The sequence below is a fragment of the Enoplosus armatus genome, chromosome 5 (genome assembly GCF_043641665.1).
Source record: "Enoplosus armatus isolate fEnoArm2 chromosome 5, fEnoArm2.hap1, whole genome shotgun sequence".
Lineage (NCBI taxonomy): Eukaryota > Metazoa > Chordata > Actinopteri > Centrarchiformes > Enoplosidae > Enoplosus > Enoplosus armatus.
This window is the reverse complement of record NC_092184.1, coordinates 3,495,876-3,511,453: the sequence shown is the minus strand read 5'-3', so window position 1 is coordinate 3,511,453 and position 15,578 is coordinate 3,495,876. Positions and strand designations below refer to the sequence as shown.

General features: G+C 43.4%; 1 protein-coding gene across 1 annotated transcript; it reads left to right on the top strand.

Annotated features, from left to right (window-relative positions):
• Nucleotides 1-149: 149 nt before the first annotated feature.
• Nucleotides 150-11,892, top strand: LOC139284963 (A disintegrin and metalloproteinase with thrombospondin motifs 15-like). Its single transcript, XM_070905365.1, has 8 exons — nucleotides 150-1,112; nucleotides 3,419-3,551; nucleotides 6,038-6,205; nucleotides 8,035-8,318; nucleotides 8,413-8,590; nucleotides 9,096-9,271; nucleotides 10,328-10,503; nucleotides 11,115-11,892. Exons 1-8 carry the CDS (start codon nucleotides 150-152, stop codon nucleotides 11,890-11,892), a joined length of 2,856 nt encoding a protein of 951 aa, XP_070761466.1.
• The last annotated feature ends 3,686 nt before the right edge of the window (nucleotides 11,893-15,578 follow it).

Here is a 15,578-nt window from a genome sequence, read left to right as displayed (position 1 = left end):
AGATGGGAGTGAAGCTGCAGAGCAGTGCGGGTGCTTAGTTTTCTGAGGACGCACAAGCGGCGCTCCGTGCCATTGCGCACAACTTCTTTACTGCACGCAAACGCGCCGCAGCCGAATTCCAGAGTGGACCTTCCTGAGCAGGAGCAGAGATGGCTATACTCATAAGTTCATTGGTTATTTTCACCAAATTCGTGCTTTATTTGAAACTAACATATTGCATGGAGGTAGATTTCTGCACACCTGTTCGCGTGGATCACCAAAAGCATCTGCACCGGCGCGCCGAGCAGATGAATGAAAGACAGATTGATTTTAGACTTAGTGCATTCAAACAGGACTTTTATCTCCACCTCACGCCGGATTCTAGTTTCATTGCAACGGACAGTTTGCCGCCTGAGAGCGGCTCCTCGGCATCCAACGGCTCTGCAGCCGCTGACCTCAAGGAATGCTTCTACTCCGGTGATGTCAACGCAGACCCGGACTCCTTCGCCGCGCTCAGCCTGTGCAAAGGTCTCCACGGGGGGTTCTCCTATAACGGCATGGAGTATTTCATCAGCCAAAGCAGGACCGAAGACGCAGCAGCCGCGTCCGGACACGGGAACTCTTTCGACAGGACTCATGTCATCAGCCGCCGGAGACGCGCTGCGAACTCTGGCGGCAACTTCACCAGCAGGTGTGGAGTTACACCTGACTCCAACTTCAACATTTCCCTGGAGAAGTACAAGCACATGAGCGAGCAGGAGATTGATGGCTTAACTGACACTGTGTTGAAAACCTTGGGGAGGTCCAAGAGGTTTGCCTCCATCCCCAGGTTTGTGGAGGTGCTGGTGGTGGCAGATGAATCTATGGCTAAATTTCACGGGGATGACCTGAAGCATTACCTCCTGACCCTGATGTCAGTGGCAGCCAGACTTTACAAGCACCCCAGCATTCTCAACTCCATAAACATAATGGTGGTGGGCTTCATGGTGATAAATGAAGCCGACAAGGGACCCAAGGTTTCCAGTAACGCGGCCCTGACTCTGCGCAACTTCTGCTCCTGGCAGAAGAAGTTGAATAAACACAGCGACAAGCACCCAGATTACTGGGACACTGCCATACTGTTCACCAAACAGGTAAGCAGGTAGAGGAGTGAGCTGTGTCTTCATTGGCGGAGCAAAGAATAGAAGCACTGCACTCGCACACAACTTGTGCACGGGTGGATTAGGAGTCAGTGGGCCCCCGGGCACAGACATGTAAAAGGCCCCTCACCCCTTCTACACAGGAGAAAGACACCCAGACTGAAAGAGACACAAAGCAACTACTCTTTCAGAAATGTTTGCAGGCGACCCAAAACTCTCAAAGACACACAAGCGGCTCAGTGATGCCGTTTGTAGTTGTTGTTTTTTTCCGTCTCACTGTGGTCATTTTGTGTATCTTTATGGTTGTTTTGCGTGTCTCTTTAGTAGTTTGATTTTATTAACTGTCACTTCACGCAGAGGCCTGCGCCGTGCTCTGCAAGTCCCCTTCATTTAGTTCAGTGAGTCACTGGAAAAGAGCAAACTGAGCCAGTTCTTTCCATGAAAGACCTCACCTCTGTCTGCTTCTACCGGAATAAGAACTGGGTCACTATCTGCCTATATAAGGCACCTTTATAATGATCCGATTTTTTTTTTTTTTTACCAAAATCCAAAGTACTTCTTCATTCATTCAAATCGATGGAAACCGACACTATCTAAAAGCATTCATCCTGGTCACAGCTGTCAGATGATCCCATGTGGCCACCGGAGCCGCGACCACTGACTAGTAGCGTTCTCCACAGTCACTAACTTGTCTCTGTCTGTCCCTCTCTGATGGTGCCTGCTTTCCATTAGGTCCATCTGATACACGGCCTCTCTCCTTCACTGCATAGCAACACACAAAAACACTTCAAGGTCAAGACGAGCGAAGAATCATCCCACCGCCGGGAAATATCCCTTATTTACACAGAGGCCAATTATATGTAGGAAAGTCCAGGTCCAGTGTTGTTGTCCTTGTAGGGCACAATGAGTGCAGCTGCTGCGATGGAAAAAATCTTGTAATAGGTTATGGAGAGCAAGCAGTGTGGAATACACATGGCTGGCAGAGGGTGCTCTTGGCATCTCTGGGCCTCACTGCAACACTGGGTTAACAAGTTCATCATCCACTATGTGTTCTTACTTACTCTGAACACTACAAAACAGCACAGGAAAGTCTTTCTGACGTAACATAATAACATAATCCCTGACCAGAAATATTGAAACAGAGACAAAATAAGTTTTACACAGAAAAAAACCTCTCCAGTAAGCCTTGGTACAGAACAAGGGAACAATTTTCCAGATAACCAATGACTCATGGCCATTTCCAATAATAATGAATTGTTCCAGCGGGAAAAGGCTCGTAACATTTCCTGTAATTTTAAATAACTAAGAGTTAAGAGTCTGCAGCCAAGCTAGCAGCTTGTGGTTGTTGTACATGTACCTTAGGCCCAGTGGTGCATTGAACTAAATGCTAATGCCAGCATGCTAACATGCTCAAAATGACAATGTAAATACGTTTGTGGATGTTAAACAGGCGTAATGTTTAACATGTTATTCTAGCGTGTTAGCATGCTAATATTTGCTAATTAGCAATAAACACAAAGTACAGTTCCGCAGGTATACAAACCAAAATATTGGACACAGTGAAATTTTGACTTGACGATGGCGCCAGATTCAAAGTTAAGGGATCACCAAAGTTATTGCAAATGCGTCCTTGGGGAAGACGAGCATCAATCCATCCAACAGTTGTTGAGGCATTTCACTAAAAAACAAATGTCAATAAGATTTCAGGGCAATCTATCTAATAGTTGTTGAGATATTTCAGTCTGGACCAAAGCGGTGGATTGACCAACCTACATAGCCATTTGCTGCTAGCATGGCTAAAAAGGCCAAGGGCCATGGCGCAAACACTTCCAGAGATGTTTATTGGGGGGAGAGTTGGTATGACCCAGTCAGATATAGCCAACTAGCAGAAATGGAGGTACAACACAGAGAAAAGAGGTGATAGCAATAGAGTCAGTGGTGAACATGTAAATAAAAGACTGTAATAGAGATGACATGGTTTTACTAGGGCTGAAGGTGGGACTCATCTAGTCCTCTCTTCTTACCTCTTTAACTAAACACCAAGAGGAAATCTGTGGTGGGCCATCTCCCCTGACTCTCTGCTTCAATATATTTTAAGAACAGAGTAGCAATAAGCAAACCAGAGTCCCATGTGCTTCGTATTAGCGCTCGTCATGGTCCGTTCATTCCGTAGCTCACGGCACAGCCGCACAAAAAAAACGTTTGGAACATGGCCCGAGTCCTATCTGATTCTTCAAGCTTCCTATTAGAATAAAGACAAAGGCTTTTCACAATGAACGCTTACATCTCTGTGTCACCAGGATCTTTGCGGGGCCACAACCTGTGATACACTGGGGATGGCTGATGTTGGAACCATGTGTGACCCGAAGAGGAGCTGCTCCGTCATTGAAGATGACGGCTTGCCCTCAGCTTTCACAACTGCCCATGAACTTGGTAAGAAAATTGGCCCCGTTATTTGTTAAATTTGAGGAACACGTTGTTCATTTGCAGGGACTGAACACTCACATTATGGATTTTAGATTTATGTTAATGCACATTTGGCCTTAGAGTGAGATATACTCAGGGCAAGAGCAGCATATAACCTTACCTTAAAACATCAAAGGAATTCTGCAGTCAGGTTTGACGGACATATAATCAGTGTGGAAACCTGCCAGAGGGCTTTGCAACTTTCATGATGATCTATATGGCTGTGGTTCTCAGCCCTGATCCCAAAGCACTGCTGGGTTTCAATCGTACCAGCTATTTAATTGCATTCACCTGATGCTCTGTTTGTAAATCAGCCCCTCATTAGATGGGCACCATTAAAACCAGCAGGCCCCTGGGTCAAGGTTGAGATCGATGCATGTTCGACATTACTGCTGCACTTTGCACACTGGCAGCTGCAAATGGCAATTGAGAGATAACAGTTTGAAGATACAGAACTTCAGTCTCCATGAATTATTTCATGCTAACATTATACAAACAAATGTACACTTGTCTATAATAATCCAGCTAGTCTGTGGTGCTTTTCTGAAAGGGAAAATGTAAGCAAAGAAAACACGGGCATATTCGGTTTTCTTTGGACAGAGCCCTCGCTCACTGCTCTTCAGGAAAGCCTTTGAACTTCAGCCTAAAATATCCAATCCACTAGAGGTGTATGTATAAGTATATCTGAGCATACACTACACTCATGTATAAGATCTGCCATATTGACGACGGACTCTGGCACTTGGCGTGGAAATGACATTGGAATAGTTGAACATTTTGGGAAAACATACTTGATGTACATACTTGATACCAATGTATTAAGTATGGAGCAGAAGCCAGGTCACGGCTAGCCCAGCTTAGCATAAAGATCGGAAGAAGGGGAAAACAGCTAGCCTGCTTTATCCGAAGTTTAAAAAGTAGCCTGCCGAACACCTCTAAAGCTGTCTTATTTGCACGTTTGATCTTTTTTGCTCAACCCGTGCAGACAGAGAAATGTGAAAACAACTATTTGTGTCACAGTGAGGGTTTCCAGGTTTGATTCCTCTTTGTCAGAGACTAAAACCAAGTTGATGCTCACTGACTGTATGGCGCAACCTTTGCTGCAGCCGGAGATGCCACACTGAAGTTCTGGTTGGTTAGATGGATAAACTATTGTTTTGTCAAGTAATAACTCCGACACATAGCTACCTCTCAATCATCGCCAGGCTAGCTGTTTACAGCTGTTTTCAGTCTTTGTGCTAAGCTAGGCTAACCATGTCCTGGCTCGAGCTTCTTAACCCACATGAGATTGATAACAATTCTCTCATCTTACTCTTGGAGAGAAAGCCAACAAGCATATTTCCTAAAATGCTATTCTTTTAAATTCCAAATTGCAGTTCCTAACTAAAATTACCAAATATTGATTGACATACCATTAGCTGTTTCATGGTAAGTGAATGTTATATGCTGTTGTTTCCCAGCTAGACCACAGAGAGGGTATTTTATGAACCAGAATGTCTGAATTCAGGATTTATATTGAATGTAGAAGTTTAGATTTGATCACCTCATGTGGTTGGAGAAGTGTCCAGTGTAGTTTGGACAAATAGGGTAAAACTACAGCGAAGCTCTTCCTCTAGTATCTGTTTATATTTTATTTAAGCTGATATTATGAATGTAGTTTTACCCCCCCCACAAAAAAAAAATATCCTTATTGCAGCTAAAATACCTGCTTTAGTCTGTCAAAGGTGAAAATGGAAAAGGAGCTGAAGTTGAACACTGTTAATCCTTCCTTGTCTGCTTTTTTGATTCAATTTAATGGGTGGTATCAAACTGCATATGCTGTTTGACACACTCCTAAATCTGTCGAGTTAAGGCTAATCCTATCAATAACACAAGTGACAGTCTCTCTTTTCACATTAGGTTTTGAGAAGGCTTTAAAAGAAGCAAGACTCAGAGACCAGATGCATGTAACCCCTGAGGCCCCAAGAGAGGCATTGGTTTACACTGTCCTCATGCACGTAAAGTAATTACACAATTCCCCTCAAAATGGCCCTGTCTCATGATTGATTACGCGGAAAACACAGTTTATGCTTTTTTTTTTTCCCCTTTTGAACAGTACTACATGTTCGTATTTAGGGAATGAAATGATTTCTTTGGGAACCATATTCCCCTGTCGGGCCTGGTTTAGAACATGGACGTACGCCACGCTGAATATTCCCATGCATAACTGCATTCCTGTCTGCTATGACATCAGCTTCAAATAAGTTGAGTTTGCTTTGCCTCGTACATACATGTGTGTTGGGATGTCTGGTGAAAGGTTTCTCTCTGTATTTACATTTTCATATTTCACTGTCATCACCACAGACTAAATGCTTATCGAGTTTTAAATCACGGGACGACTGAAAATAGGACTACTTGACTCTAACAAAGACGTGACCTTCTGTCTCTCTTCCCACCCCACCCTCTTCCCTCAGGCCACGTCTTCAACATGCCCCACGACAATGTGAAGGCATGTGAGGAGGTATTTGGGAAGCTAAAGGACAACCACATGATGTCTCCCACACTGATTCAGATCGACAGGAGCAGACCCTGGTCTGTGTGCAGCGCAGCCATCATTACTGAGTTCCTGGACAGAGGTCATGGTTAGTAAACACTTCCTGTATATGTCTCTGGACTCAGATGGACCGCTAATTCTGTGCAGGCTTCAAGCTTTTCAGCTGGTTGTAATCTAATCGCACCCAAAGACCTTGGATCTATTTTGTCATGGTTACATTTGTCATTTCGATTTCAGTTTCAACGAGAAACAAGATATCATCAATGTTAGTTATTATTGATATAAGCCCAAAGAAAGAAGACATTTTCTGTTTCCTAGTTTTGTTTTTCTTAACATACCTATTTGGATGAAGTAGATGTTTTTTTTTGTTTTAAATAATGGCCACGGTGTTTATTCTTAAGTATCCTTTTTCACAATCTGTGCCTAATCCTCACAAAATGGGGTCTAAGAATATAAAAAGTCAAAGTAGTTATGTCTTAAAATCAACACACTTCAACACTTTTAAACACACTTCACAAGAAATAACACAGTGAGATTCAATAGCGAGAGGATACAACCCTACACCAGCAAAATATCAACAAAACTAACATCAGGGAATCAATCACCAATAAAGACTTCTTTAAAAAAGGCTCACTTAAAGCTTCTCTTATCATTATTTTTATATAAACAATGGGTCAAATCACATCATGTATAATGTGAAATAGATCACTTGTACTTTAGCAGTGAACCCACAGAGAATTATCACCCGACTCTGCAGTTTCCCCTCAGCTCTACTGAGTGTTTTGGCGTCTTTCTGCTCATTGTTTTGGTTTTCTGGCCCACAACTTCAGTGTTTTGGTTCAGTCTCACTGAAAAAGCTCTAATACACCCACTGTACACTACCTGCCCAGGCCAGACAGACAAAGTTAGTGATTAGCTGGCGAACATAGCGGAGCATTTAGGATCTAAAGGGCAAGATTTTCCCCATAGGAGTTGATGAGGGACCGAAACAGACAGCGAATGAGACATTCAACAGGTGTAATGTCGCTCTGTGTCAAGGCCACAATATGTCAACCATGTGATTTTTAGCTCGTAGTGAAGTTCTTCCTCCGAGTGGCCAAAAAAAAAAAAGAAGATTAATACAGCTTACATAATACAGAAAAATTTGAACTAAACAGTAAATATCATATTTTTGAGTCAGAAAGGGAGAAAGTCCATTGTAAAACTGTCAGATATCAGATTCTCACTGGCCTAATAGGCCGTAATGTACAAACAAGAAACGCAGAAATGTGCTGGTGATGATATACAGCGGCATCCACATTCAATATAACATTCACAAGTGTAGTAATATATCATTCGCCCTTTTCTCCTCAGTAGCTCCTTTATGCCAAGTATTTTTCTGCCTGTGCGTGAACTCCCCTAACTGACTGTAAGTAGATTCTGTGTAACAGACAGAGTTAAACACACCAATTTATTACCTCCTCTCGACCAGCCCTCTCTCTGTAACAAGCAAATGAGCACAAGTTTAACACTCCAAAGCTAACACTGCTGTCTTTTCTACATGAGCCATTTGCTTAATCTAAACATTGTCCAGAGCCTGCACTGTCTCATAGAGAGCTACGTTTGCTTTCGTATAGACGCAAGACAAAGTTATTGGACAAACAGCACCAGCAGCTGTAAGCTCATTCATGCTTTATTTATATGTCCAAATAATATCTTTTGATCGTACTGTGCAATCATTTGTTTTAACGATTTTTTTTTTCCTGTTTTTTTTCCAAGTTTTGAGTTTTTAAAAAGGCTGATCAGCAGCAGCCAAATGCCAGGAAACTCCAATAATATTTGAACACATAAAGTCACCTCTATTCTAATATCCATATGAGTGAATGCAGCTGCTGTCTGGATTGTTTGCAATGTTGTTGTTGTTATTTTTTTCTGAAGGAGACTGTCTGCTGGACCAGCCTCAAAGGCAGCTGTCTCTCTCAGACACGCTGCCCGGTTCGAGCTACAGCCTGCACCGCCAGTGTGAGCTTGCCTTCGGCCCCGGCTCCAAGCCCTGCCCATACATGCAGCCCTGCTCCAAACTGTGGTGCACCGGGAAGGCCCGTGGCCAGCTGGTCTGCCAAACCCGACACTTCCCCTGGGCGGACGGCACCAGCTGTGGCAACGGCAAGGTCTGCTACCGAGGAGCCTGCTCTGATAAGAACAGCACCATGCACATCAAGGTGAAAGGGAGTGGGGAAAGAAAGCAGTGTCCAGTCCTGCTCGGGCATTTGTGTTACAGATTGATGTACTATTGTGCCTGTTCCGTTGTCCTAGGTGGATGGCCGGTGGGGGAAGTGGGGTGCGTTTGGAGACTGTTCCCGAAGTTGTGGTGGAGGAGTTCAGCTGGCCAAGAGAGAGTGCGACAACCCCGTCCCTGAGAATGGAGGCAAATACTGCTACGGCCTTCGCATCAAATATCGCTCCTGTAACGTCAACACATGTCCTGAATCAGGTACACTAATCTCTGTTTGAGTCCATTCACACAGGAAGACAATTCAATAAACCTTTCCCCCAGTGACTGTCCAATTATAGTTTAGCATCCGTAACAAGGCATAGGTCATAGGGTTATAGCTATACTGGCAATAGTAGCAATATTCGATATTTATATAATTTGGAGGGTGGTGTCTTTTTTGTTGTTGGAGCCTTTTCAAAACCAAAAACAACAAAGCAAAATCATAAGGAATGGATCAAATAGTGTGTTTATCTGCCATGTCAGCTGCAATAGATTCCTACCTACGGGATAAACTACCTACTTCCAAGGCCAAGAGTTAAATGTAGGGGTTACAGGTTATGTTAAGAAAGGTCACTTCATGACCAGCAACATTCGCTGTGGTCCTGGATGCTACCTCTTAGCAGCTCTGCCCTGCTCTTTAATGGTTTTGGGCAAGTTTACACTCCAGTCAGCAGCGTTGGAGTACGTTTGTCACTCTAACCTGAGCTTGTTCTTACATCTCCAGGTAAGAGCTTCCGTGAGGAGCAGTGTGAGGCGTTCAATGGCTTAAACCTGAACACCAACAGACTGGGCTCCTCTGTGGTTTGGGTTCCCAAATATTCGGGCATCTCTCCCAAGGACAAGTGCAAGCTGATCTGCCGTGCCAACGGGACTGGGTACTTCTATGTCCTCGCTCCAAAAGTATGTAGCTGATTTGCTATGTTAAGCCTAACCCTAACACACCATCTGATTGTGTCTGTTTTAACCAACTGCTCACTTTTTTCTAAGCACTGAGAAAATGCAATTAGTTCAAGAACATAAATTACATTCATTAGACGACCCTGTGGGTATGCTGTTTTAATAAAGTAGAAGAAACTCCAATGAGTTCTGAAAAGTTCTAGGCAAATGACATATTGACTGCTTTCACATTACCAGCAAAACATAATTACCCACCCATCTGGAGGCTGATTTGAGCCTGATAATTGCTAGCTGTAGTGCAAATGTGGTTGCAGCCTGTAGACGGTACACAGAGCAACGCTGTCAGCCTTCATTATGCTGCTATGAATAAAAACCTGCCACACTTAGACGAGTCTAAAAAGCTAAGACATGACATTGGGGAATTCTGTTAATATTCTGACCTAAATGGGTATCAACTATTATACTTGCTAATGCAGTCTGAACGTCTTGTCATTGAACACCTCGTCATGAGTCAAAACCTCGTGGGAGCAGTAGTTGGAACATTTAGGTAGAAATGTTGAACCGCTCTCTGCTAACAAAGGTTTGCAGGTGTGGCGTGTGACTGTCCAGTATGATTTGGCCCTTATCCACGATGCAAGAAGTAACGGCTAGTACCATCAACGGCAAAGCAATGAGACGCGATGTGTTAGTGGCGGTAGAGAGAGCGGCTGCGGCTGCAGGATGGATGGAGTGGTGAGAAAGGGAAACATGCAGGGACAGTGTTACTTCACAGCTGTGGCTTGTCAGCAACTATTTATGCAACCAGCAAGGAAACACGCTTGTAGCAGCAATACAAGCCAACATCTTGTTTATACTAAAGGGCACTGTACACTCCCTCTGGTGCTACTTTTGACTTTCTATTTACGTAGCTCTTTGGTTCATTATGTTTATGTTTAGTCGAAGAATTAAGTATTTAAAGATGGTAGACCAACAATTTCAGTCTTGCTCTTACTTTCTCTCTGTTGTTCCTGCTTACATATTATCTACCTAAAGATTGATGTAATGTCTCACATCCTACAGGTTGTGGATGGGACGCCCTGCTCTCCTGACACCTCAGCTGTATGTGTTCAAGGGAAATGCATCAAGGCAGGCTGCGATGGCAAGTTGGACTCCAACAGGAAGTTTGACAAGTGCGGTGTGTGTGGCGGGGACAACCAGGGCTGCAAGAAGGTCTCAGGAATGTTCACCAAACCTATGTAAGTAAGCATGTCAGCACATACTGAAGTACATCTAAAGCACATTGCAGTGGAGATGTCTTTGCTGGACGCGTGTTACTGAAAAGCAGGAACGCTTTTTCAACCTGCTTCATGTTGTCTGCACTCTCAACAATCTCTACTGGCATTATAAACTTGTAGGAGAAAACACAAGCAGCCCATGCTGACCAATCACAGTTCTCCCAACGTGGTATTTTTGTAGCCTATGGTACCTACAGAGCCTACGCAACTAGCCACCATAGGTACAGCGCAGCCCCTTAACGCAGCCCTATAAACGAAACTTTAGGAATAGCATAGAGGTCGGCATCCATGGATACTTAGGTCATATTTTGGCAGCATGTCCTATAAGTGTGCAGTGATTCACAATATATTCATGGAAATAAATGATCTTGTAGAGTTATTCAAGATTGGTGGTTAACCATGTCCTGGACCAATCTCTCTACCACAAGCACAGACATTAAGCTGATGTCCTCAGTTGATGATGTTTAAAAAGTCTTACAAGTTACAGTTACGTCCATTGTCCTGAAAGCTTTTGCAATAACCATTGGCTATTCAGCATCATAATGCTCTACGTCTCCACACTTTCTTTTCAGTCATGGCTACAACTTTGTGGTGATGCTGCCTGTTGGAGCTTCCAATATTGACATCCGCCAGCGCGGCTACCGAGGAATGGTCAGCGATGAAAACTACTTGGCGTTGAAAAATCGTCACGGCAAGTACCTGCTGAACGGCAACTATGTGGTGTCAGCCGTGGAGCGCGACCTGCTAGTGAAGGGCAGCTTACTGCGTTACAGCGGCACCTCCACATCTGTAGAGATTCTTCAGGCTACCAGACCCCTGCAGGAGCCTCTGACTGTAGAGGTGCTCTCTGTAGGGAAGATGACTCCTCCAAGGGTGCGGTACTCCTTCTACATCGCCAAGGAGAGCAAGGAGGAGAAGACTCTGCGGAAAGAGGAGCGAAGCCATGCAGCACACAATAGCATCTTGGCAGACAGTAACAGGGTAGAAGCTAAGAAGCATATGATGGGTAAGAGGCCGGCCAGTCATTGGGTGACAGGAAGTTGGGATTCGTGCACGGTGACTTGTGGGACCGGTCTGCAGAAGAGGCTGGTGCAGTGCCAGAGCATGGAAGGGCGTCCTGCAGCGGACTGTGACAGTGCTGACAGGCCTGTAGCAGTGAGAGCATGTGGGGATCCATGTCCCATGTGGGATGTAGGTGCCTGGTCTCACTGCTCCAAGTCCTGTGGAAGGGGCTTTAAAAGGCGGCCAGTGCGCTGCATGACTGAGAATGGTCTGAATCTACCCAGAGACCACTGCTCTGGAAGGAGGAAGCCTCAGGAGCTGGACCTCTGCAACCTGAAGCCATGTTAGAGCAGAACAGACACAGCCCAAGGACTTATTTTTGTCAGTCAACATGACGATTTGACATGAACCTAATCAAGGCTGTGTTGAGTGGAAATACAGCCTGACTGTGTCTGAAGGGGCATCTGTTATACTGAAAAAGGGCAATGGAGACGAAGAGGGTCTCCCTCCATTGTTTGAAAAGACAGACAGCTGTTTAGATAAGAGAAAAGAAGGGAAGATGTCTTCTTGTTAACTGTCAAACCATCTGAGGCAGGTTTGACTTGTGGTTAGTCTACCTCTACCAGGAAAGATGACACAATGCCTGAGCATACACAGAGAGTAGCAGAGGAGAAAGATGCAGAGACAGCAATCACTCTCATCTGCACACAAACATAATTTCTTGGTATAGTTAGGTGCATGGGATGAGATTGCAAAAGCAGAGAGAAATGAAAGTTCAGGACAAACCGATAAAGCATTGTGAGGTACAGCCTCAACACTCACACTGTGCGGTTATCAGAGGCAGATATCTCACCTGTGAAATTGTCATTTTTCCTCATTTCACTGAAGAACTCATCAAAATGTGAAATACAGTACTGTATCATTCATGCAACAGGCATTTTTCTTGATTCAGTGCTATTGGCTGTCGTCTGACGTAAAGAATCAAAGCCACAATCACACTGCTAGTCAGAGTCAGATCATCTTAACAAATAGCTTTACAAGCTTTATATCCTTCCAAAATGAAAAACAGTCAACAATATATCCTACGCACTTGATGCAATCTTCATGAATTCAATATCAAAGAATTCCTGAATTTTACCAGTGACCAAAAATATGAAAATATTTTTTATAAGATGAAAATTGGGTTAGTTACAGCTAAGATGGTAGCATACTCTATATAGTGAATGTAGGCTGTTTGTATGGTGCAGTCATGATGCATCTGTGTCCGTTCTGTGTAAACCAAACCGACCAATACTCTGTTTTTCTGTCTGGGGTTAGGGTTAGGCTGTTTGTTCTATGTTGCCAAAGACTTATGACCTTCAAAAAAGCCTTAGTACTGTGAGAGTCACCTCTCTGCTTGAGCTGGACAGAAGCAGGGCATGCTCCAAGTCCCCTCGTTGTACATTTCTGTCATAGTCCAACTGAAATTAAACTGCATTTGAATCAATTAATTCAACGGAATACCATTATGAACCCGTCTACGTACATGGAGACCTTTTTTCGATGCAGCCAATCAAATCTTGCATAAAATAGTAACGTCAGCGTGCTATCATAGACAGAGCAGGCGCTACACTGAGCCTCAAGAGCCACAGACTGCAGCAACAACAACAACAACAACAACCACATTAGCTCTCCTGCTAAAGTCTCCTTCTTATCTAACTCACAGACATGAACACACGTCTTGTCCTGCATAAAAGATTCCCAAATACAGAAACTAGCTATGAAATTTGTTTATGTTGTGTAGTCCCACTTCAGACCATACAAGGCTTCATATGTAATGAATATCACTTCAAAGTTAATCTAAAAGACATAGGCCAAGATTAGGGTGCTCCATGAGAAAGACTTTGCACTTTGGTGGGTAGTGCGGCTGCTGAATTTTGTAAAAGATTTGGCAAATAAACGAGGCATTGCAATAATCTAGGCAATGGTATTGCTAAATGAATACACTGCTTTCAGGTCATGCTGTTACCCTGGGTGCTTTGTTGTTGTTCTGGGTGAAATGCTTGTTGGCTAATGGCATTTCCTTGACACTTCACATGCTTCTGTCCTTCTGCTGCTGCATCACCTCTAGCCCTTAATGAGAAGACACAATGCATATGTTTTGTTTTTTTTGCCAAGCTCACGCATCATGTCAGCTTATCATTATATTGTCCCAACCATCAAAAAGGATATGGTTTGATCATTTGCTCTGGTGTGATTCTCTTTAGTGAACTGTCGAGTAAAGCATGTCATACACAAGCAGAAAAAGGGGAAATTAAAGGGAAAATCCACCCTAAAACACAATCACCAAACACCATTTGGTGTACATCATAGCATTTTGTCGTTTTGAAGGGATTGTTTTCATTTCATTGGATAACTGTTACTGCATTTCCAGCACAGCTGGAAATATGTGTAGTTAAATAGAAAATGGATCAGCAGTATTAAAAAATATTTGATAAAAGTCCAGTTTTGGTGTCACACCCTAAGATTTGAAGTGCAAGGGCGTCTGTCTGCAGAAGAATTTGACCACCTCCGAGATTAAAACTTTCAACACTTAAACATTCATCATAAAATAACACCTGGAATGTGTCAAATCTCACAGAATTATGGATGATTATATGTATTTGAGGGTGGAATTGTCCTGTAAACTGATGACCACAACCCCAACACATCCTACAAAAGAGAATTCCTTTCACTCTTCATTTCCAGTCAGTTTTGGTTCCGAGGGACCAGTTACATCATCTAAAAGATGGTACTGTACAGTTAGTTTTTTTTCTTTCACATCATGTACAGATAATGTTATTTTTTATCAGTTGTTTTTTTTGTATTGTATACTATGTATACATTCATCTAGCTGTATAAAATAAAGTATATATATATATATATAAGAACATAACCATATGCTGAATCATAATTGATGATCTGAAGCTTCAGGTTGTCAGATATTTTACGTTAAAACAATAAGGAAATATTACTTCCCTGCTGTAAACCTATCCTGTAATATTGGATGACAGACTGGATGGATATCTGTTGTCTCTTGAACGTCTCCCTTTGCTCCAGCAGTATCTGTTACAGCAGATTTCTGCTGTGCCATGCAGTCTTCCATCACATGAGATGAGACAGTCTTGATACCTCAGCTCTTCTCCAACTGAAGCATGACCGCAGATGAAAACACATTCATTCATTCCCTTTGGTATTCTGCTGATTCAAGCTCCGTTGTCCCGGCTGTACTGTAATAACACACCCAGCTTGGCCAGCGCCTGCCCAGTAAGCCTGATGCATTGTTGGACAGACGTCTCTCAGACTTGGATACCCTCGTCCCAAGGATTTGACCCATGTGAGGGTTTAAAGGTCCATACTTGTATCAATATTTTTGGATAGAAGATGCGGATGGTTAACATTAAATATGTTTGTATTTGACATTTTAAGGAGGAACTCTAGTTAGCATATTTTGTTAAAAGAGGTGTGTAGAACTAGCTTGTATATGTCCCCTTGGATTTGAAAGGTCATTTAAACCTTGGCACCATGCTAATGGTGAAGAACCATGGGATTTGCTGCTGGATGCTAGAAGAGAGGGTGGGGGCTAGCTTGGAATGGGGGTGGGACTTACTGTAGGAGAAATAATTGACGGATCAACATTAACATTCCTCATTGGACACGCCTGTCAAATGACGTCACTTGACTCGTTTCCTCAGACTTGGCAAAGCTCCTCCAGAGCCGCAGAGAACATTATACAGCTGTTTGCATGGTGAGCCTGAGTACTAACCATGACTGATGAAATAGGTGGAGTGCCCCTTTAACTTTATTATCCCCAGGGGAAAGTGATTGAAGTGGGTGAAATATGGGCCGAGTATTGTGCATTTTGTACATCATCATTTAAACACTGCTTGTAATTTGCTGATTTACGGCCTGGTGGACAGGTCAGGCCTGAAACTCAAGTGGGATGATAACAGTGACAGTTCCATAAACAAAACCCCTGTTCGAGGGTCCATCGGCATCTCTCCCTGGAAGAAAAG

What these genes read in the sequence shown, in the direction of transcription:
- LOC139284963 (XM_070905365.1), top strand. Translation starts at nt 150, where the DNA reads ATGGCTATACTCATAAGTTCATTGGTTATTTTCACCAAATTCGTGCTT. An exon ending in CCATACTGTTCACCAAACAG is followed by an intron (nt 1,113 to 3,418) that starts GTAAGCAGGTAG and finishes CTGTGTCACCAG; the next exon opens with GATCTTTGCGGGGCCACAAC. An exon ending in GGAATGTTCACCAAACCTAT is followed by an intron (nt 10,504 to 11,114) that starts GTAAGTAAGCAT and finishes CTTTCTTTTCAG; the next exon opens with TCATGGCTACAACTTTGTGG.